This window comes from Catharus ustulatus, chromosome 26 (genome assembly GCF_009819885.2).
Source record: "Catharus ustulatus isolate bCatUst1 chromosome 26, bCatUst1.pri.v2, whole genome shotgun sequence".
Taxonomy (NCBI): domain Eukaryota; kingdom Metazoa; phylum Chordata; class Aves; order Passeriformes; family Turdidae; genus Catharus; species Catharus ustulatus.
In genome coordinates this window covers 480,826-502,050 of record NC_046246.1, presented here as the reverse complement: position 1 = coordinate 502,050, position 21,225 = coordinate 480,826, and the positions used below count along the sequence as shown (strand labels likewise).

Below are 21,225 nucleotides of genomic sequence, written 5' to 3'. Positions count from 1 at the left end.
TTGCCTCCTTGCACCCACAGAGGGGTGGGGGAAACATCCCTGGGAGATTCTGGTGCTGCAGGCCCTCTCTGGAGACCATCAGGGGTCCAGCCCCCAAACCCACTCCACCCCCTCATGCTCTCTGCAGCTCTTCCTACACCACAAAGCCAAAAATGCCCAGCACAGCCTTTTAGGACCCCAGCAGATCTATCAGAAATCAGTGGGCAAGGCCATAAAGTGGTAATAATCTTTTTTCCCATCGGCTGGAACAATGAGCTCCCAGGCAGACCAGCAAGAGCTACATGCCCAAATATTCACACAGGATCCTGAGTTGAAAAATCACCTTGTCAAAGTCTCCAGCACAGCTTAACAGTTCATTTCCCTCACTGCTAGTGACCAGCACTGGCTTCCTCATGCCACAAATGGAGCTCGTTGCTGTCAGATGGAGAGTCTGTGCAGTATTCACCCAGATTATGCCTTTGCTCTGTCATTACCAGCACAGCCAGTCTAAGACCGCACCTGTGTTTCTCAGTGGAAACTCCCACACCAGATCCCAAAATCTGGGTTTGCACAAAACCTGATGCTCTGTGCTACTCCCAGAGATGGGCAGGCAGGGACCCATGGAATGGTTTGGGTTGCATGGGACCATAAAGCTCATCCAGTCCCACCCCTGCCATGGGCAGGGACACCTCCCACCATCCCAGGGTGCTCCCAGCCCTATCCAACCTGGCCTTGAGCAGTTCCAGGGATCCAGGGGCAGCCACAGCTGCTCTGGGCACCCTGTGCCAGGATATCACCATCCTCGGAGGGAACAACTCCTTCCCAATATCCCATCTAACCCTGCCCTCTGGCAGTGGGAACCAACAGGACAACACAAGGAGAGTGCTCTACATCCCATGAACTGACCAATGGGCTCATCAGTCACTGGGATTAATGAGAAATTAATTAATTGCTGGCACTTGCAAGGTGCTGCCACAGCCTCACACTGAGGAACCACTTGGTTTCCATGAGGATTAGTGACTTTCTTTTAAACACTCAGAAACTGAAGCATGGGGTGGGGGGGAACAGCCACCAACCAGTCACCAAGTCATTCATTTCCCTTCATTAATTAAGGATGTTTACAGGCAGTGGAGACTCTCCCAGCCATGGCAGGCAGCCCGTGCTCCCCAGCTCAACCCCAAAAGCTTTTGGGAGTTTCAAGGATAGCAACCAAAGACAAAATACACCTAAGCTAGCTCTATGTATTAAGAAGAGGAAAAGTTTGCCCTCTGGACTTTAATGATCCATGAGACAATGGCAGGAAGCACATTAATCCCGCAGCTTGTGCGGAAGAGCCGTGAGCAGGCAGCATCTTGCAGTTACTGTAACAGATGTTATTAGCATATGGCTGAAACTGGGGCATCCAAAGAGTTATTTTACAACTAAATCAGCATGGAGACACATCCCCCAGTGGGTGTGAAGTTATCAGTCTCCCTCTGATGTGAGCGCAGGGGCTCTTCAACCCTTCAAAGCTCAGGCTATGTGGGAAAGGCCGGGAGAAAGCTTCCAACCTCAGCATAAGCCAGGGGGTGCAATTCACCCAGTTCCAGGGGAGCTGCAGCCAGATCCTGACCCCACAAATGGCCTCAAACTGCCCAGCCACAAACTCAGATCTCCATGAGAACATATAGACCCAGCTCCCCACAAGAGCTTCCCCTTCAGCGTAGCCTGGATGGTGGCAAAAGCTCCAGCACCAATGAAATTCACACTCCTGGAGATTTACACAGGGCAGGGAAGAGCCTGTTATGCCACACATATCAGTCTAAAATAGATGTAACACCAAGCCTTCAATAGAATCACAGAATATCCTCAGTTGGAAGGGACCCACAAGGATGACTGAGTCCAACTCCTGGCCCTGCACAGACACTCCAACAACTCCACCCTGTTCCTGAGAGCATTGTCTAAACACTCCTTGAGCTTGGGCAGGCTGTTTCTGTGATATTTTGAGGCTACTTGGCACCTTTGCTGTGGCTGGAAAGAAGCAGGGGGATGCCAGGGTCCCCATCCTTACCTTGGTTGCCACAGTTGTGGGATGGGAGCAGAGTTACCACCCTCACTTCTGTTTTCACAGCTGTGGAAGGAGAACAGGGGAAGCCAGGCTACCACCTCACCTCTGTTTCCATAGCCATGGGTGTCCATGAAGGACAGCCCCAGGCGCTCATCCTCCTGCAGGGTGCTCTGGTCCGTGAAGCTCCTGTCGATGGCGCTCATCATGTGCGTCTTCTCATGCCGGTAGTTTATGGTGGCTTTGGTCATATTCACAGGTTTCCTGCAGCAGGGAGGAGCAGAAGTGAGCAGGGCTCACCATCAGGTGCTCCAAGGCCCCCTCAAAGCTCCTGGATTATTCCAGAGAGCAGGACAGATTATTTGCAGCAGTGTGGTCATCATGCTTTGGTGCTTTGCTGTCCCAAGCCAGTCACAGCCACATGTGCAGCTCCCTCACTGGTTGTAGCAACTTCAGCTGTTCAACCTCAATGTCCCCTGCCCTTGGACAGTCAGGAGTGCTCCTTGTGCAGTCAAAGGGTCTCTCCAGCCATCTCCCATTGCATGGATCTGCCCCAGCCCTCCCCAGCCTCATTTCTCCAGGCACTACCCCCTGGTCTAGTGGAAGGTGTCCCTGCTCACGGCAAGGGATGGAATGAGATGAGCTTTAAGGTCCCTTCCAAGCCAAACCAGTTGGTGACTTTAAAGCCATGTCAGGGGCCAAATCCATCCCAAGGGATGGGCTGGACCCCCTTGAGTAAACCCATGCTCAGCACCCACTGCAGAGGCTTTTCCCCCATGCAGGGTCTCTTTAGGCACCTAACGAAGATGCTGAGAAATCCCAGGAGTTCCCACTGGGACAGAACCTCACACCCTAAATTCAAGTCACTTAGGCAAAGAAACCTGAATGAATGTTTTTGAGAGGCAGCATCAGGCTCCGAAACCAGAGCAGCAATTAGACCAGAAGGATGAACAGGAGGTCTGAGCCCATGTCAGCATTGTGGTGGGTCTGGAACACTGCAAGGCACTGCTAAAATCTAGAATTCCTCTCAGAGTCGCTGACCCTTCCCCTTTATGCTGCCTTCTGTCTCTAACAAGCTCAGCAGCATTATTTTCCCTGATCCAAAGAGACCCTTAAAATGCACTTGGCAGAGATAAGGACTTGTTGGAGCAGCAGGGTGAGGGGGGCAGCCAGGAGGAGGGTAAAGCAGGAGAATGACAATTACTTACGGGTAATAGGAGTAAGAATAGTAGTTCCTCCTGGCAAGCGTGCAAACAAAGAGAACAGCAGAAATTGCATAAGCAGCTTTTCTCCAGCATTGGGAAGGGAGGTTACAGGGCAAGTCAGCTGCCAGAAAATTCAATGCACTGTAAAGGAATCAGGCTCCCCTGTGGCACCCACAGGTTATTTACTCCAGGCAGGAGCCAGTATCCTGGTAGAAGAGCACAAGCACTGGCTCTCAGCATGACCACACTTGTAGTGAGTGTCCACAGCACCCCTGTCCAAGGGGTTATTCCGTAATTTTTAAGAATGAACAGCAAAGATGTCCCAAAAGTAGAGATCTCCCTCAGGCTGCTGGTTAGGGGCCCAGAGGGGGAGATGGGGTTGGGATGTCACATTCCCAGTGCACCTTTTACTAGAGAAACATATACCAAAGCTGCAGCCACACTCACATCTTCCCACCCACAGCATCACTCCCCAAAACACATCAGCACTGCTGGCATTTGCTTCCATCGGGGACGGATCCAATAGAGCCATGAGCCAGCCCCGCATCTCAAAGTGTGCAGGGATGCTACAGCCCTGCTCTTCTAGCAGTGTAAATCCGCAAGGATCCTTCCAGGGTATACGAAGCCATAAAGAGCTTTGCAGATTTACAGGGGCCGAGGCTCTGCCCTGCTGTTTTTCTCTCCCTCTGGCTGTTCACGTACTTTGCTCCATCCTCCCAAGCCCCGTGTTTAATCGCTGTCCTTTATCCTAGCCCTGAGAGCCCCGCCAGCCCAGTGCTGCCTTGAGCCCTGCACGGAAGAAGCCACTTTTCCAGGGCGTTGCATCCACATGAAAAGCAGTGACTGCATCCCCAGCGCTCCTGGGGATGAGTGTCCCGAAAAGCCCTTGCCCTCCTCCCTCCCACCTCATGAGCTCCCCCAGTGCAAGCCCACCACGACAGCCACGGCCACATCCATGCTGGATGTGCTCATGCTGGCTGGCCAAGGCAACAGAGAAGCCCAGAGGCAACATCTCAGTGTAGATTAAGCTGATTTTTGTAAGTTTGGGCTGGGGGTGCAGGGTTGCACACCCTGAAGTCCCGTGGCTGCTGTTGGCAGGGAAGAGCTGGCGGAATGGGGACAGCTAGGCTTGGCACCGGTGTAGGGCTCAGGCACAGGCCAGAAGTGTTTCCATCCATGCAGAATCACCAGAGCAGCACAAAGCCAAGAAGCAGCAGAAGAAGAGGCAAAAGACCAAAAAACATGGGGGAGAGGGACAGTGAAAAAAAGCTGCAGAGGGTGAAAGGACTTTGCTGCTCGGCCCCCAATGTCCCTTGCCATGCATGGTGTCACAGAGCACAGAGGCTCTATGTGCAGTGGGATGCACAAGCACACAGAGACACAGCTCAAGGGAGCATCTGGAGCCTGCCCAGCACAGCTGAATGCCCACCAGTAACTCCAGTTAGTGCTGGGGTGGTGGAGAAGGGCTGAGCTGGGAGGGAGGGAGGGAGGGAGGGAGGGAGGGAGGGAGGGACGGATGAAGCATCAGCCACCAGCCCAGGTCTCCTTACCCTTTCCTAATGGCGACGATGATGGCTCCCAGCAGGATAATCAGAACGATGAGCCCCCCAGCACAGATCCCCAGGATCAGGCCCATCTCATCCGAGTGCTGGGACACCTCCAGGGGACGCTTGCTCTCTTTGCAGGCAGCTGCCAGGGGACAAGGACAGGCAGGAGGGATGGGTGGACAAGGGTGCTGTGAGTACCCACCACACTCCACTCCAAGGGGATTGGCAACATCAGACATGAAAACACTGGGATTCATCTCATGGCATGTTCGTTTTTCCATGAACACACATTATTCTACCAAGATGCTACAGGGCTCCGCAGTGGCACACTATGACCGTGGACAAGTCCCTCTCACAGTTCCAGTGGGGTGAGACAGTCCCTTTGTGCACGTTTCATCACACCCCACATAAGATCATCCATCCCTGGATTCAGCATCCAGCACCACCACTCCAGCCTGCCATCTCCACCATGGTAACAGCATTAAGAAGGAAAATTCAACCAAGGGGAAAACCCCAGATCCCAAAGAGAGTGGGAAACAAAAGAGTGTGGGGTGGGGCTGGAATAACCCATCACATGCAGCCCACTGGCACAGCTGTGGGGCCGGAGCCACAGCGTCTGTGGGATCAGGGGAAAGGGAGGGCTCACCTTTGCGAGCAATCCGGACACAGTTCAGCCGAGTTTCCTATGGAAGTAAAAAGGGGGATCAGTGCTGGATGAGCATCCCAGCGGCTCCACTCCCCACTCCTGCCCCAGCGAGGCTGGGTGGGCACAGGGATGGTCCACTGGTGCTTCAGCCCCCAAATTGAGGGAGTCCATGGGTGATTTGCGCTGCAGCACCCAAACAGCTCCTGGGGACCCATATCCCAAGAGATGCTGCTGAATGATCTGTCCTCAGCATTCCCAGGTTTAGCTGGAGCCACTGCTTCTGGCACAGAGGGGATGGCAAAGCTCAAGAGTGTGGGAGGATCCAGCAGACACAGCCAAGCCACATGTTACCAATGTGCCAACAGTTACAGCTAAAACATTCCCAGGCTGTCATCCAGAGCTTCATGGGTTTGTCTTCCATCAAAGTTTTAAGTCCCAATCCTGGTGCTCTGCACCTGCTGCCAAGGTTGCCATGAGGTTCCAGCTCAAGTCTCCAACAGCTTCAACATTTGCAATTTAGGGATGGGTTCAGCTAAAATATTCAATTTTTCCATGCATCTAACTTCTGTTGCAAAATAAGAAGCACCATTGCAGCAGTAGTGTCTTCTTTTCCAAGCATCGTCCAGTCTCACAGGGACACCAGGCACCAATGCTGCTCTGTCCACCCTCTGCCCAAGATCTGCCCACAGGATATGCCCAGGGCAGAGCCAACTACAGCACTGCTCTTCCTGGGATCTCCAGCTTTTCCTTTTCCTGCTTCTTGCTTCATCTGGCACACAAAACATGAAAATCCCCAGCTACGATCCAGCGTCTTTCCAATATCTGATGGCAGCTGGGATAAATCCATTGCCTCCCAGCAGGAAAGATGTAACACAGCATCAGCCACCAGTCATCATCCAGTGATGCGAGCCAGAGGCAAGATCCTCCCTATCCCTCTCGGCTCTAGTAACAACACAGCAAAGTGTGAATGACCCCGGAACAAAGAAAAGGACTCAGTAACCACTTCCCAGCAGGACAGAGATGTGCAGGATCAGGATGCTCCCACAGGTGGGACAGAAGCTGCCAGAGCAGGTGATGCTGAGAAGGGTCCCTACAGGGAACCAGTGGTCCTGCCGGCTTCTGGAGGAATCAGCCCGTGGGATGCAGCGGGTGCAACTCCGAAGAGGGACCTGGCAGCAGCAGGGAGGGAAGGGCAGCCCAGGAGTTCCCAGGATCTCTAGAGCTGGGACTGGCCGTTCTGCCAGCGCTTGGTCCCAGCAATGACACACAGCTCTGGCTGCCCGAACAGTCCTTCTGCAAGCCACGAATGGGAATGGAGTCTCCCTTGCACTGGTGCTTGTTGGTGTCCTGGCTGGTACTGCGGTGGGTGGAGGAAATTAGGCTATTCAACCCCCAGCGTCGGCATGGGGATTGGGGATAGGCACCACCCAGGGGTGCTGGAGCAGGACATCCACCCATCATCTCAACAATGGCAATAAAGGGTGGCCTGGAGCACCAACTGCCCCCTGGCAGGACACCAGGGGTGAACCCAGAGGGTGACCCGGGGAGGGGGATCTAATAGTAGTCCCATTTTTATCAACCCCCAGACCCTAGTCGGCCTTTACCTGATCCAACCCCTGGCTGGAGCAGGGTGCCAGGGCTACTCACCCCTTTGAGGTTGCTCATGGCCTGGAAGTAGATGAGATAGGCCTTCTTGGGCTCCAGGGGCGGGTTCCAGTAGCCACTGTAGGTCTGGTTGTCCCCCACAGTGAAGGGCTTGGCCTCAGTGAGGCTGCTGGCAGGCAGCTCTGCCCCGAAGTAGTGCACGGAGCCGCGGGACATGGCATCGTCGAAGGTGAGCGGCACTGGGAAGCACTCCTGCCCCCCCAGCTCCCGCTTCAGCTTCTTGGGCCGGTCCTCCTCCACGATCACCTGATAGGTGCTGGTGAGGGCCAGGCATGGGTTAGCTTTGGGAAGAATGGTCCTGCCCTTCCTTGGACCCCACTGTGCCACCCCATTTTGGGACCTCTCCCACCTGCAGCCTCGACCTACCTGATGGGAGCCCCTCTGCCCTGCGCCGGCCGCAGCAGCACCGTGATGGTGCTCTCTGACTCGCTCAGTGGTGATGGCATGTCCCCGTAGTCAAAGGTGGGAGCTGCAACGGGAGCTGGCATGAGTTCCAGGGCTCCCCTGGCTTAGGGGGAAACTGAGGTATGAGCAGTTTTGCCCAGGGCAAGGCATCATCCAGTGGTGTAATACAAATTATTGCAAATAAAGTAAAAAAACCTCTCCAGGTCTTGAGCAAGAGTTGAGAGAAGACCCCTGAGTGTACACACAGGAGGTTACCAACACCAGTCTGGCAGAGGGGGAGAAACCAAGAGTGGGATCCAACCTCAGCAGGACCCAAATGTTCCAGCCTGTGCCCAAGAACAGCACCACTCAGAATTCACGGGCACAGTGCGAGCTTCCCCCATGCCAGGGCAGAAGCACACCTGAGCCAGACCAGCAGCACCCCTGGACCAAGGTGGGGGACACCCCTCATGCCTGGCATAGCCTTGTGGTCCCCAAAGTGTTGCTAGCAGCCACTGGGGTCCAGCTTGAGCTGCTTTGTCCCAGTGATACATTCACACTCAGCTCAGCCCATTTGCTGCAGTTAATGCAATGCCACGGACATGAGCACAGATCCCCGAGTACTGCACAGCTTATTAACAAAGCCAAATTAATCCCTTGCTTACACACTGAGAGCTCTGAGAGCACCAGCCACCAGCACCAGGCTGGCCAGACTCCCCAGACAGGGACCCACCAGACTGGGGACTGCCCAGGGGCTCACAGCACAGCTGCCATCACCAGGAGCAGCATTCTATGGTAGCATCCGGCCACCACAACACTCCCAGCCACCAAAACCATGGAATTGAGCCAGAGGCTCCACACCACTATAGGACACCTGAGTGGAGGAGAAGCCCCAGTAGCAGGAGTGGAGTGGGGGAACCTACCAGAGATGTTGGTGGTGATCTCAGTGAGCGCCGTCTGGCCAAAGCCCTTGCCGGTGCGGGCCCGCACCGAGAACAGGTAGGTGGTGCCAGGGTGGAGGTTGGAGAACACGTGGTAGGTCTCATTGCGCAGTTTGGACACTGTGCGCCGCGGGCCCGGCACGTTCACAGCAGGGTCTGAGGACTCAATGCTCTGGTAGCTGATCTGCAGGGACAGGGCACAGCATCACCTGTGGCCGTGGGAGAAGGGACAGAGCCCGGATTCGGGTGGAGAAGGGATTAAAGTGAAGAATTCAGAGGAGGGGATGGTCATGGGGCAGCCTGGAGGCAGCCAAGGACTTTCTGAGGTGAAACAAAAGCCAGAGGTTCACTGGAAAAGCCAAAGGGCTCAAGGCTAGCAGCTGCTACCTCTATTCCCCATGGCTGACAGCCATGGTCTCAGAGGGTGTCTGAGACCCCTCCAACACATCCCTCAACAGGACCCTCCCGTGTCCCCATGTCCCTCGGGTGCCACACCAGCCAGGACGTACCTCGTACTGTGTGATGAGGCCATTGGGCTCAACTGGTTCCTCCCATTTCAGGAATATCATGTCCTCCAGTGGGGTGAAGGTGAGGGACTCAGAGGCAATGCCGCCAGGCACTGAGGAAGGAAAGGAGGAGTGCTTGGATGCAGCTGGAAACCAGTCTGTAAGGAGAAGTCCTCCAGGAAACCCCTCTGGGTGGATGTGGCAGTTGTGCCCTGTGACTGAGCTGCCACATCCCCTTTGCCATGTCACCCATCTCCAGTATGTGCCACTAGACAGGGCTGGTGGCTCCCAAGGGAGACACCCAAGGCATCGATGCACTGGTGACATTTTGCCATGGGAGGGGGTGGTCCCCACACCAGCACAAACCCCACAAGTACCACTTACAGCACCTCAGCCCAGGCACCGACAGCAGCACAGGGTGCCCCAGCTTTCCAGCATGAGAAAAAGAAATAAATTCCCTTTTCCCCCACAGCTCAATTTTCCCCCAGAGCCATTAGCATCCTGTGATGACACTGCCAGGAGCAGCAACATCCTCACATGCAGACAGGTTCGACATGGCCCGGCCTCCCCTCTAATTAACAGCACCACAATAATAACTGTAATTGCAGATGGCAGTCAGTGGCGCCGGGATCAATATCTGCTCCTTTATGATGAATTTCTCCACCTGAGGCGGCCAGCAAGGAAAGGCAATGGCTCAGGAAGGCACCAGTAGCATCCCCCACTCCCAAACCTTGCAGGGGACAGCAGCTCTTCTCTCTGATTGGTTTTTTCACAGCTTTTGTCCGGGGGTAATTACGGAGCCGGGAGAGAGGGATCACCTCCCGCGCTTCCCACCGTGCAAACGCGCTGTTTCCACCTGATTTACAAGTTAATTTAATCAGAGGCACTGTGTCCTACACGTGTACACAGGCGCTTATTAAATTCGGGAAGAATTACAGAAACCTGTAGGGCAGGAAAGTGTGTACCTACAGAGATTGGGCTTTAATACATAGAACCTACACAATATATAATTATTTGTTATTTTCTATTATTATATATAGCCTGCATTATATAGACAATTACATCTTATTTTCTATTATTGTATGTTGTATCATTGTTATTGTCTATAGGATAATTTATATATTATATTAATATTATAATGCCTATATATTCACATATATAAGTACAGGTATCGTGCTTCCACCTCAGGTTGAGAGGTAGAGGATGCACACAGCAGCTCCCAGGTGTGCACATACCCCTGGGATATATGCTATCCATATGTGCACACATATATATATTTATGGAATTATATACATTTATCCTGGCTTGCAGCGCATGCACCCTGCCTGCACAGGGAAGACTGGTTCCCTGCAGCATCATCACACTGCAGGAATATTTCCACAGGTCCCTGGGATTGAGTTCTGTCATTTCATGTGCACACAGAATGAAGTCTCCAGCTGTGGGTCACCTGGATCCATAGGGGGCACTGAAACACCAGCTGGACAACCCACAGACACAGCACATTTCCCTCCATGTCCTGCCCACACGCCCAGCACAGCTTTTCCTGGGGTCCAAGAGGGATGCTGTAAATAATAGCCTTGGCTTGGCCCAGTTACTTGGATTTTCCAGCCCAAAACCAGGGTTTACCATTCAGGATGGGGAGGTGCCTCTTTGCAGCCCACCAACAGCAGCCCAGGGGATGCTGCTGCCAAAACTGGCCTCGTGCCAAAATAAACCACAATTAAGGGTCCTGTCATTTTGGCACCTTGGTTTACTTGCATGGGCAGCTGCTCATCCCACAGCTCTAGGAGCTCAAACTCTCATCCTCCCAAGCAGCCTGGGCCATACACATGAGGAGTATCTGCCATGGATATATATCCATAGGAGGATATCCATAGATCCAGTTCCATGAGACCAAATGGATACACAGCCTCAAGTTCAATCCAAGGGGGAAGCCACCAGCGCCAGTTAATTGAGGCACAGGGAAAAGCAGCTGGAGTGATTATAGTATAGCAAAAAGACATCTGGAGCTCCTATATTAATATTCCATAAGCAAACAGCTGGAACAGTCACAGCCCAGTGAGAACAACAGGAGCAATTATAGCTGGAAAATAAACCACTGGCAGGGTGGAGCTGGGTGCCCCCCTTGGGGCAAGCTCAGGGTTGGGGATGTGGAAAGTGCTGGTGTGCAGAGGAAGGTGCTGGATTTAGGCTTTGAAGATGAAAAAGGACCTGGAGATACTTTCAGCTCTGCTCCAGTTCTTCAGGTTTTGCTTTCCAGCCTGGAAGACAGGAGTGAGCATTGCACACACAACTGCAAGTCCTGTGCAGGGGAATTCTGTGGCAGGCTTCTCTTCAGGGGTCCTCCAGGGCTCTGGAGCCAGCTCAATCTTTTGCAATTACTAGTTCCTTCACTTTAATTGCTGATTCTTGATGCTAAATAATACTTTGGAGATTAATTCCATTTTTGCTTAACAAACAACTCCAGGTGAGAACCAGGGATACTCCAGCCACACTGGATGTGGCCTGTCACTGACAGGAGGCCAGCCAGCTCTGTCCTGCAGCTCCTGCCATATCCACTGGATCTCCAGAGCCCAGAGTGACTCAGGCACTGCTGATGGCGAGCTGCAGTCAGGGTGAGGGGCAGGTGAGGCTGGACCTGGGAGAACTCTCCAGCAGCCTCAGCTTGAGCAGATCCTCAGAGAAGGGCTCATCAGAGCAAGAGATTCCAAAACCAAGAAGTCCTGGAGCGATGCTGGAGTGTCAGTCAAGGATGTCCTCCTGCTCAGGTGACAGGGAACCCAGAACAGGGCACAGCCAGAACAGGGGGAAAACAGGAGCAAAGCTGCTGCCAGAAACCAGGGCCTTACCACTGCAGAGCTCTCAGCACAAACCTGAACCTACCCAAGAACAAGGGAAGAGCCCCAGGGAAGCCAAGAAAAGCTGCACCTGCCCTGGTGAACAGCACTTGCCCAGAAATGCAGCAGTGCCGAGTCAATTGGCAACCAAGCAGATAAAACATGCTACCTGACTGCAAAGCATTAATTGTTTTAATTGCTGTTATTATGGCTGCCAGGCTTTGGTTCCCAATAACAGGTGAGTGAGGATGACTTGTGCTGAGCCAACTCCCACACCCCCCATTGGACCAGCCATGGGTAAAATTCCACTCCAAGCATGAGGGCAGAGTGTCTACAGTGACATCCCTGAGCCTCCCAGCCTACCAGGCATCTCCTTTCCCCAAACACCATCACTGCCCCTTTCTCTCACCTCCTGTCACACAGCTCTGGGGCTGCAAGATCCTTTTCACCTCCCCTTTGGCTCAGGAGATATTCCCATCGTGCCCATGGGCCACGAGCCAGGAATGCACACCATGCTACAGGAACGCCCCAGCAGCTCATCAGCTACAGAGTTCCAATTCTGGGGATGATGCACCTCCCTGAGCAGACTCACCATCCTCATCTGTCTGGAATATCACCTCCTTGCCTTCCTTGCGCCCCTCAGGGTTGGACAGGATGAGCTTGACGTGGATGTTCTTGTAGGGTAGCAGGTTTTTGATGGTGTAGCGGTTGGCGTTCCGCTCCATCTTCACACACTCCTGGAAGGTCTGGTTGTGGCTGCTGCCCACAAAGTAGCGGTAGCACAGGGACACGGTGTAGGTGTGGCAGCGGGTCAGGTTGTAGCCCAGCGGCTCCCACTGCAATGTCAGCTGTCGGGACTGGATTTCAGAGAAAGCCAGGCCTTTGGGGGCTCGCATGGGCTCTGTGGGGGAAGATATGGGAGAGGTGAGCGAGGAGGCAAACATCTCATGGATTTATGTGTCTCATCAGGGAAAATCCTTTTACAGCATGGGGACAAAAGGGACAAGTGCAGAGAGCAACCCTGACTGCAAAACTGGGACCAGCCCTAGCACAGGATGCTGCTGCCCTGCAGACAGTGCGGGGGACAGCATTGACGACACCAGTGGGGACATCTCTCAGCCACCAATCCTGTAGGGACAGCAGCCCCCACAGGCTCATCCTTCCCTGTGGAGGTGAAGCAGGGTACCAGCTCCACAAGCAGCCCCAGATACCCAGAGAAAGGTGCCTGTGCCACGGGAGCCCTCGTGCTGTCATCAAGCCCAAGTAAGGCTCTCCAAACGAGAGGGACCAAGTGCCATCAGTGGGAGGGAGTTTAATCAGTTCTAATTGCAGTGAATGCGAGAAGTTAATGAGGGATGCTTCTGCCAGCAGCGCACACACACAGACACACAGACGTGCCTTGGGTCAGCTCCTCTCCTCACCACAGGAAGGGGGATGGCTCAGGGCGTCAGGAGTTCCTCCTGAGGGATGCCACAGGACCCACCTGCACACTTGGTGCGGCTGATGAGGGGTGGCCCCGGCTTGCCAGTGCCCCCCTCGCCGGGCCGGGTGAGCAGGACGCTGATCTCGTACTCCGTGTCAGGGTCCAGATGCCAGAGCTTGTAGGTCTGCATGTTGACAGCGTGGACCTCCGACCAGGGCCCCGAGGTCATGCGGTACTCGATCTCCTTGCGCACGATGGGGCCATCGCCAATGATGGAGTTGGTGTTGAGCTGGATGATGAGGTAGGTGGAGCCAGCCCGGAGCAGCTGGGGGGGCGCAATGGGGGTGGGGGGCTCTGGAAGAGAGCACAGAAGGGGCAGATGGAGCATCCCTAGAGCTAGGCCAGGGCTGGCACAACCACAGCTACCAAGGTTTTATGTTATTGTTTACAGGCTGCAGTCAACATGTTTCCAGCATCTTTTCCCACACCAACCCACCACACAAGAAGGGAACCTTTGAAGTGACCTAACTGTGACCTTCCAGTATCTGAAGGGGCTACAAAGGAAACAGAAAGGGACTTTTTACAAGGGCATGTAGTAACAGGACAAGGGGGGCTTCACACTGACACAGAGCAGGTTTAGATTGTGTACTAGGAAAGGATTCTTCCCTCTGAGGGTGGGCAGGCCCTGGCACAGGTTGCCCAGAAAAGCTGTGGCTGCTCCATTCCTGGAAGTGTCCAAAGCCAGGCTGGAGAGGGCTCTGAGCAACCTGGTCGACTGGAAGACATCCCTGCCCATGGCAAGGGATGGGGCTGGATGAGCTTTAAGGTCCGTTCCAACCCAAACCATACTGGGATTTGTGCTGCAGAGCACTGAACAAACTCGGATTCCCTACCCAGAGGATGTGGGAGTCACCCAAGTACAGGAAATACCAATCCAGTATTCAAACTTCAGTCTGTGCCTGCGCCCTCCATCACTTTCAGAAGGCTTTAACAGCTGCAATAGGGTTTCATCTGATCAAACCTTAATTATCTTTATAAGTCACACAGCCCAGCATGGTGCCACACACTTTCACCATAATTAATTAATTCCCACCCACTGCAATCAAAATAAATCATCTAAGGCCACTGGGAAAGGGAAATTCTGATTTTATGCTGCACAGTCCACGTTTAAAAACTCATCCACAGTGAAAAACTGCAATCACATGTCCCAGGCATCCCACCTTCCTCTGCACACAGCGGAACAGGAGTGGTCCGTGCATGGCCCAGAGTGGGCAAGGGCAGCTCGCGCACCTTTGACGATGAGCTCAGCGAAGTTGGAGACGCCGGCGCCGCGGGCGGACTGGGTGACGCAGCGGTACAGGTCCTGCTCTGCCTTGGACACTGTGTCTAGCTGGAACGTGGCCAGGAAGCGCCGGTGGCTGATGTGCTTCACCGAGGCAGCAGGGACCACCTCGCCACTCTGCCTCTGCCCATGGGACACACGCGGTGTCACAGGAGGTACAGTGGCACCTCCAGAGCCACCAGGGCTGTCCCCAAATGATGTCTGCTTAAAAGCAGGGGGATCGCCCTTCTCCCGCCATGTCCAGCGGGGTTTTCTGCCACAGGAGAGCCGTGTGTGCAGCTGGCTGTGGCAGTTTCACCACCACCAGTCCTCACCTGCATGAGGAAGCGCTCAGCCTCAGCCGCCTTGCCAGCAGCCACGCACTGGAAGGTGGCGTTTTGTCCCGCATTCACCTCCACGTCACCCAGGCGGGAAAAATGGGGCGCTTTCGCTGCCGAGGGATAGAGCGAGGGGTGAGGAAGGACCTGAGCTCCTAGGGGCCCCACGGCAGCACTGCCGCAAAAATCCCTCCACACCCAAAACCCCACCCAGGATGTCACAGCTGAGCCGAGCCTGATGCCCACACTCACAGCCTGGCTCCGAGTGAGCCATGTGTTCCCGTCCCCACAGACCCAGCCAGTGTCCCAGAGAGGGATGAGCCTTTCTCTCCAGCACCCTGCAATGCTGGTGCCAGATGCTGGGTATGGACTGATAGAGGGGGCAGGTCTCCTGCCCAGCCTGGAAGAAATAGGGATAACCCCAAGAGCCAGTGTGTTGGGATAGTCTGGGATTTTGGGTCCCCACCTGCCTGTGTGGCCCCTCTTGATGAGGACACTCACCGGCCTTGTGTTCAGTCTGTGCTTTTCCAAGGTTTTATAAAAACTAAAGCAATGTTGGAGCTGATGGGGACAGGGATGGAGATGCAAAAAAGGAGCCTCGGGGGTGCCCAGGAGATGGAGCTCCACCAGCCCAGGTAACACCAGGATGGATACCCAGGTACCACCAGGCTGCACCCTGGCATTAGGTCCTCTTCTCTCCCCAGGACCACCCCAATGGACACCAGCTCCAAGCCCTGCTGCCCAGCCCAACCCCGCAGCATCCCCCCACTCAGGTCCCATCCCATTGCACTCACAGCATGGATAATTCAGGAGCAAAATGTCATCCAGGCCCAGGTACCCTCTGCGCTCACTGGAAACCACTGCCTCGAAGAGCACCTGCAGCACCAAACAGGGGTCACCCATGGCCAGGGGGTCCAGGCTGGGGCCAGGGGTGCTGCTGGCCTCACCTGATACTCGTTGGGCCAGAACAGGCTGACTGCCAGCTCTGCCTGGTGCCACTGGCGGCCGTGCGAGCCGGACGCGTTCCAGACGGCGCTGCCCACCAGGCCCCCGGTGACCCGCACATAGGCGCTGAGCGTGCCGGGGCTGTGGCCGTCCCGGCTGAACATGAAGTAGCTGAACTGGAGGCAGTGGGTATCGTTCTCACTCAGTGCTTGGAGGAGCAGGTGAGCTTTCTGCCCTGGGCTGTGCTGAGAGGAATTCACCATCAGGTAGGAGCCTGGGGCAGCAGAGGAGAAGGGGGAGACAATGGAGTCACTATGAGGATGGTGAAGGGTCTGGAGGAGCCATACAGGGGGTGGCTGAGGGCACTTGGTGTGTACTGCTGGAGCAAGGACGCTGAGGGCAGAGCTTAGCAGGGGCTGCAGCTCCGATCTCTGCTCCCTGGGACAGGGACAGCACCCAAGGAACAGTTGGAGCTGGGCCAGGGCAGGCTCAGGCTGGAGATCAGGGAAAAGGGTCTTCCCTCTCCCATAGGGTGCTGGGCACTGCCCAGGCTCCAGGAGTGTTTGGAAATCACTCCAGGGATGCCCAGGGGAGATTATTGGGGTGTCTGGGCAGGGAGAGGTGCTGGACTGGATGATCCCTGTAGGTCCCTCCCAACTAAGGAGATTCTATGATTCTAATCCCCCTGTTCCACCTCTCCTGAGCTTTGCCAGCAGGGATAGAGAAGGTGGAGGACGTGGGACCACAAAGATGCCCATGTCCCCCAGGGCACTGGTCCATGACAGCCCATGAAAATGTGTAGGACAGGAAGGACCTGGGATGGACTATGGGGCAGATGCCTTTTGGGCAGCAGCAGGACACTGCAGTGGGACGTGGTTGCTGGATGAGGAGGGAAGGATCAAAGCTGCTGCCTCTTCAGATCACCAGGGTCAGGAAAGGCTCTGACGTCGCCTTCCTTTAACTCTCACAGCTTTGGCTACATCAATCCCCTTCCCCAGCCGGGCCCCAGCTGTTTAACTCCATGCCCAGCTCCTCGTATCATTTACCACACAGTTGTCACCACTTTAAACTGTGCTCAGCAGGCACTCACAGGGGGAAAACCTCGTTTGCTTAACGAGCAGCAGCATCCCAGCTCTCAGGGATGCCTGGGCTGTCATTCCCAGACCTGCCTCACCAGCAGACACTGCTGGGATCCCACCTCACACCACTCACCCTGTACTTAAAGGGCAGGCAGGATGACAATCCCAAAGGGGATCCCAAAGGCAGCATCATTCCCTGTTCCTGCACGCTCCAACCCAGGCAGTCTGGAGGCAGGAGGGGAATGCAGGAGTCCCAGCCCTTCGTGGCAGCTCCCAGAGCCGTGGGGCTGGCATACAGGATGGATGGGATACAGGATGGATGGGAAGCTGCCCCACCAAATCCTCCCCCTCACCACAGGCAAGGGGAATATTAATCTCCATTTTAATACCAGCAGAAGCTGTAAATAACAAAGCCGGGCCGTTTATTCAAGCCTACCATTGTTTTCCTGACAGTCAGTGCTTTGTTATTAATTAATTCTAAACTCGGGCGCTTTCCTCCCATCAACTCCCACTGAGCAGCTCCAAGAAAAGCCTATGGAAGGTGAAGGGGAACTGTAGGGGGCAGCCATCCATTCCCCTACAACACTTGGGATTGCAGGAGGCACCCATCCACTGCCCCAGAGTTTGGGACCTGCACCTGGGGGGACCCCAAAATACCCAGGGGGTCACAGCACCAGCTGGGGTGACACAGTGCCAGTGCCAGACACATCTCCCAGTGCATTCTTCAGGGATGAGAGCCGGGGCAAGGGAAAGAAATCCCTAAAGGGGAAATTTTCACCACATCGCTGCCCCGCGTAGCTGCCTGGCTCTGCCAGTCCCTTGGGGTGGCTACTCAGGGTGAAATAAAGCGATGACAATTTATTTCCTCAGAGTCCAGCACAGCTCGTTTCACACACCAAGGGGAAGCCACTATGTCCATGCTTCTCTTTTTTTCTCCTCTCATTTCCCCCAGCAAAATTACTTCTGCTCTAATGAGATCAGCCCCATTTGGTCCAGGCAACAGCAGAGTGGAGAGAGACCATTGACCCACCCCATGCCAGGGGACATCTCCCAAAAGCCACCTCATTAACAAATGGGCTCTCGTTAACAAACAGAGCCCCTTCCTCTGCCCTCCCTTTACAAACAAAAAGCCACAGGACCAAAATAAAGAGGCCAAGACTAAAATTAAACCATTGATGGGTTATTTTAAAAGACAAGAGAATGCCCATAAGGTCACTTGGGAGCAGGGATGTACCTGAGCATCCCTCATCGGGCAGGGCTTCCCACACACACTGTTTCCCCTCTTAATTTTCTTCCTGGTGTTGGAAAAAGCAGCATTGGAAAGAGCAGGTTCCAACCTCTTGCTTTTGTGCTAATTTTATCCTCCTCTGCTGTAAATATCTGGCATGAGCCTGAAGCCCAGGGTGTGGGTTGGGTTTCTTTTATAAATATAAGAGAAGCACAGATACTTCAAACTGCCAGAGGGTAGGGTTGGATGGGATATTGGGAAAGAATTGTTTCATGTGAGGATGGGGAGGCCCTGGCACAGGGTGCCCAGAGAAGCTGTGGCTGCCCCATCCCTGTCCAAGACCATGTCCAAATGTCCAAGACCATTTGAAGCCCTGCTTGCCCAGGGAGGGAAGGGGCAGCTCTTGCTATCATGCTGCCCATCCCAAGGGTCCTGCCTGCCACTGTATCCCGCCAGGAAAATCCCAAACAGCCCCGCAAGAAAAGGAGGAAGAACCCATTCCCTCTGCTTCCCTGTCTCAATGAGTTTTTCCTCCTACAAAATCACCGAGAGATAAAAATAAATTTAAAAAAACTTCCAAGAGCTATTAGAAGGCAGGGAAGGCAGGCAGGATGACAGGGAGAGGGCGGCACTGCCAGACAAGAGGTGCCAGGGGACCAGGTCTGAGCACTGCAGCATCTGTCTCCAGGAAATCCCGCTGGAAGAGAAGCTGACATGTGCCGAATCCTTCTCCATGTCAGAGCCGGCACAGGAATCGGGGAACCACTCCCCATTTCTGCTGAGCATCTCCCAGAGCAGCCCTAGAACCAAGGGCTGATCTCCCACCACCACGGCGTCCTTGGACACACTGCAGCAATTCCCATGGGAGCAATCAGGCTTCGTGGTCCAAGGGTTTTATGGATGTGCAGCAGGATCTGATTGGGAAGCAGTGCTGGAGCTCAGAGCTGAAGGAGCAAGTCCTTGGATGGGATGGGGAGACAACTGAGCTCTTCCAAGTGGGGACAACAGCTCAGGGACAGGGTTGTGCAGGGAAACAGCAGCTCCGATGTACAGGGGGTTTCCCTAATGTCAGTGAAGGAAAATCTAGGAAAAAGCACATTTGAGGAAAAAACCCACCCACAAATATGTCATCTTAATATTTTGAGTGAGGGACCTCAGAGTCCCTTTCAGTGCCAAAAGAGACTCCAGGAGAGCTGGAGAGGAACTTAGGACAAGGCATGGAGGGACAGGACACAGGGAATGGCTTCCTACTGCCATAGGACAGGGCTGGATGGGATATTGGGAAGGAATTTTCCCTGGGAGTGTGGGGAGGGGCAGTGTCAAAGGCCAGGCTGGGCAGGGCTTGGAGCACCCTGGGATAGTAGAAGGTGTCCCTGCTGGGAGTGGAACTGGAAGAATTTTAAGGTCCCTTCCAACTCAAGTTAGTCTGGGATTGTAGGCTTGTACCTGCCTTATCCAGCTCCCTGCAGCTGCTCCTTTAAAAAAGGAACAATAAAGAAATGAAAAAAACCCAATAATCACGATTGCAATGTGGGAGAGACCCATCTGTCATCTTTAGGTGAAAAAGAGACAAGTCAAGAGAAGGGGGGAAAAAAACCCCAAACCAAACAAGAAAGCAAGAAGAGAGCGGGATGGAAAGGTAGCAGCAGGTGGCCAGGAGCCAGCACTCACTGCAATAAATCCTACACTCCTTGAAATTGGCTGATCTCCAATAAAAACTCATTTTAATCTGAAACCACGAGACTCTTTGGAAAGTGCTCCTTGGAGAGGCCCTGGCGCTGTGAAATCCCTTTGATCCCCTGAGCTGCTGCAAGGACCGAGGGGATGATGGGGCTGCAGGAGTCTCACAGCTCCCCATCCCAAAAAGGGTAAAACCACCCAAAAACGGGGTCTCTGCACCCCCTGGTACCCCATGATCAAGACCATCTACCTGGTCTTACCAGCATCCTCTTCCCAGGGTGACACTGCAATGCTCACACCATCAAACCTGAGATGTCACATCTACTTCCCCATCAGTCCTGGAGTTTATCCCTTAACCTCTTTGTTCCTCGAGTAGGGAGAGCAACCCCATTCCACCCCACCCTCCAGCCCCCCCTGCAAGCCCCCAGGCTTTAAACTCAGGCAGTTCACTGCAGATTTTAAATTACAGCTGAATATTGAGCAGGAAACTCAACTAATTACAGGTTTCAGATTCCATCATGAGCCACCTCAACTCCCAGCTCTGCTTTCCCCAGGAAACCCCTCCCTGGACACACACCAATTAGGATAGTTCAGTTTAAAGCAGTTACTTGGAAAAATCATCAAGGAAGGAGCAGGGATCTGTCAGCAGATCCCTGAGGGTTGTTTGCCCTCACCCAGCACATGCCAAGAGGGACAGGATGGAAGGCAAAGGTGATGGGGAAACGTAATGGCAGAATAGAATTAGTGGAGCCCTGGCACAAACAAGACACAAGATAAACAGCTGGAGGCAGGTTGATGGAACAGTAAAGAGTTACCTATAAAGCAGGTAATATTTTAATAAACAAAAAAGGTTATTTTTACTGTTGAGCTGTAAACCAGCTCTCCTGTCTTCCTGCCCATCCTCAGCACAGGACTTGGCCTTCAGGATCAGGCAGGAGCCAGCAGTCCCAAAAACAAGGAGCATCCCATGTCCAGTGAACCCCACTGAGCAAATGGGTTCAGGGACGACTCAAGGGGATCACAGCAGGACAGAGTTTGGAGCAGAGAGTGAGCAAAGCCCCCAGATGCACTCAGGCATGGTGCCCACACCATCCTCGTGGAGAGGGGAGCTCCTCACAGCTGCCTAGCTGGCTCTGCTCCCCCAGCCTGGCCACCAGAGAGGACATGGACCCAGAAAACAACAAAATACTATTTAAAATCAATGAGATTTTTTTAAAAGTCTATTTTTATTCTCTTCCTTACCATTCCCAAGATTTTGGAGATGACTCCAACTCACAAGCCCTTCCCCACACTTGAAAAGGCCAGAAATGTTTTTTCCCCCATTTCCCACAGAACCAGGGAGAAGCCAAGCCTAAAACATTGCAGGAATTAAACCATGAGGAGCCACATAGTCCAGCCCTGGGGTACAGGACACAGAGGTGGGGTAGGGACAGAGGCTCCCAGAGACACAGGGACGC

General features: G+C 53.9%; 1 protein-coding gene across 4 annotated transcripts in view; it reads right to left on the bottom strand.

The window, feature by feature from the left end:
- PTPRU (protein tyrosine phosphatase receptor type U) overlaps positions 1-21,225 on the bottom strand; it is a 57,067-nt gene that overhangs the window by 19,267 nt on the left and 16,575 nt on the right. For 2 of the 4 annotated variants that reach the window (XM_033080557.2, XM_033080558.2), the window contains exons 3-16: positions 15,784-16,055; positions 15,631-15,712; positions 14,834-14,949; positions 14,468-14,642; positions 13,238-13,531; positions 12,347-12,655; positions 8,921-9,030; positions 8,394-8,595; positions 7,453-7,555; positions 7,069-7,342; positions 5,422-5,458; positions 4,779-4,917; positions 3,232-3,261; positions 2,130-2,287 (exon numbers count right to left, since the gene is read on the bottom strand). In XM_033080557.2, coding sequence (XP_032936448.1) covers positions 2,130-2,287; positions 3,232-3,261; positions 4,779-4,917; positions 5,422-5,458; positions 7,069-7,342; positions 7,453-7,555; positions 8,394-8,595; positions 8,921-9,030; positions 12,347-12,655; positions 13,238-13,531; positions 14,468-14,642; positions 14,834-14,949; positions 15,631-15,712; positions 15,784-16,055 — 2,301 coding nt within the window. The remainder of the gene's footprint in view (positions 1-2,129; positions 2,288-3,231; positions 3,262-4,778; positions 4,918-5,421; positions 5,459-7,068; positions 7,343-7,452; positions 7,556-8,393; positions 8,596-8,920; positions 9,031-12,346; positions 12,656-13,237; positions 13,532-14,467; positions 14,643-14,833; positions 14,950-15,630; positions 15,713-15,783; positions 16,056-21,225) is intronic. The other 2 variants (XM_033080559.2, XM_033080561.2) reach the window with 1 other exon arrangement.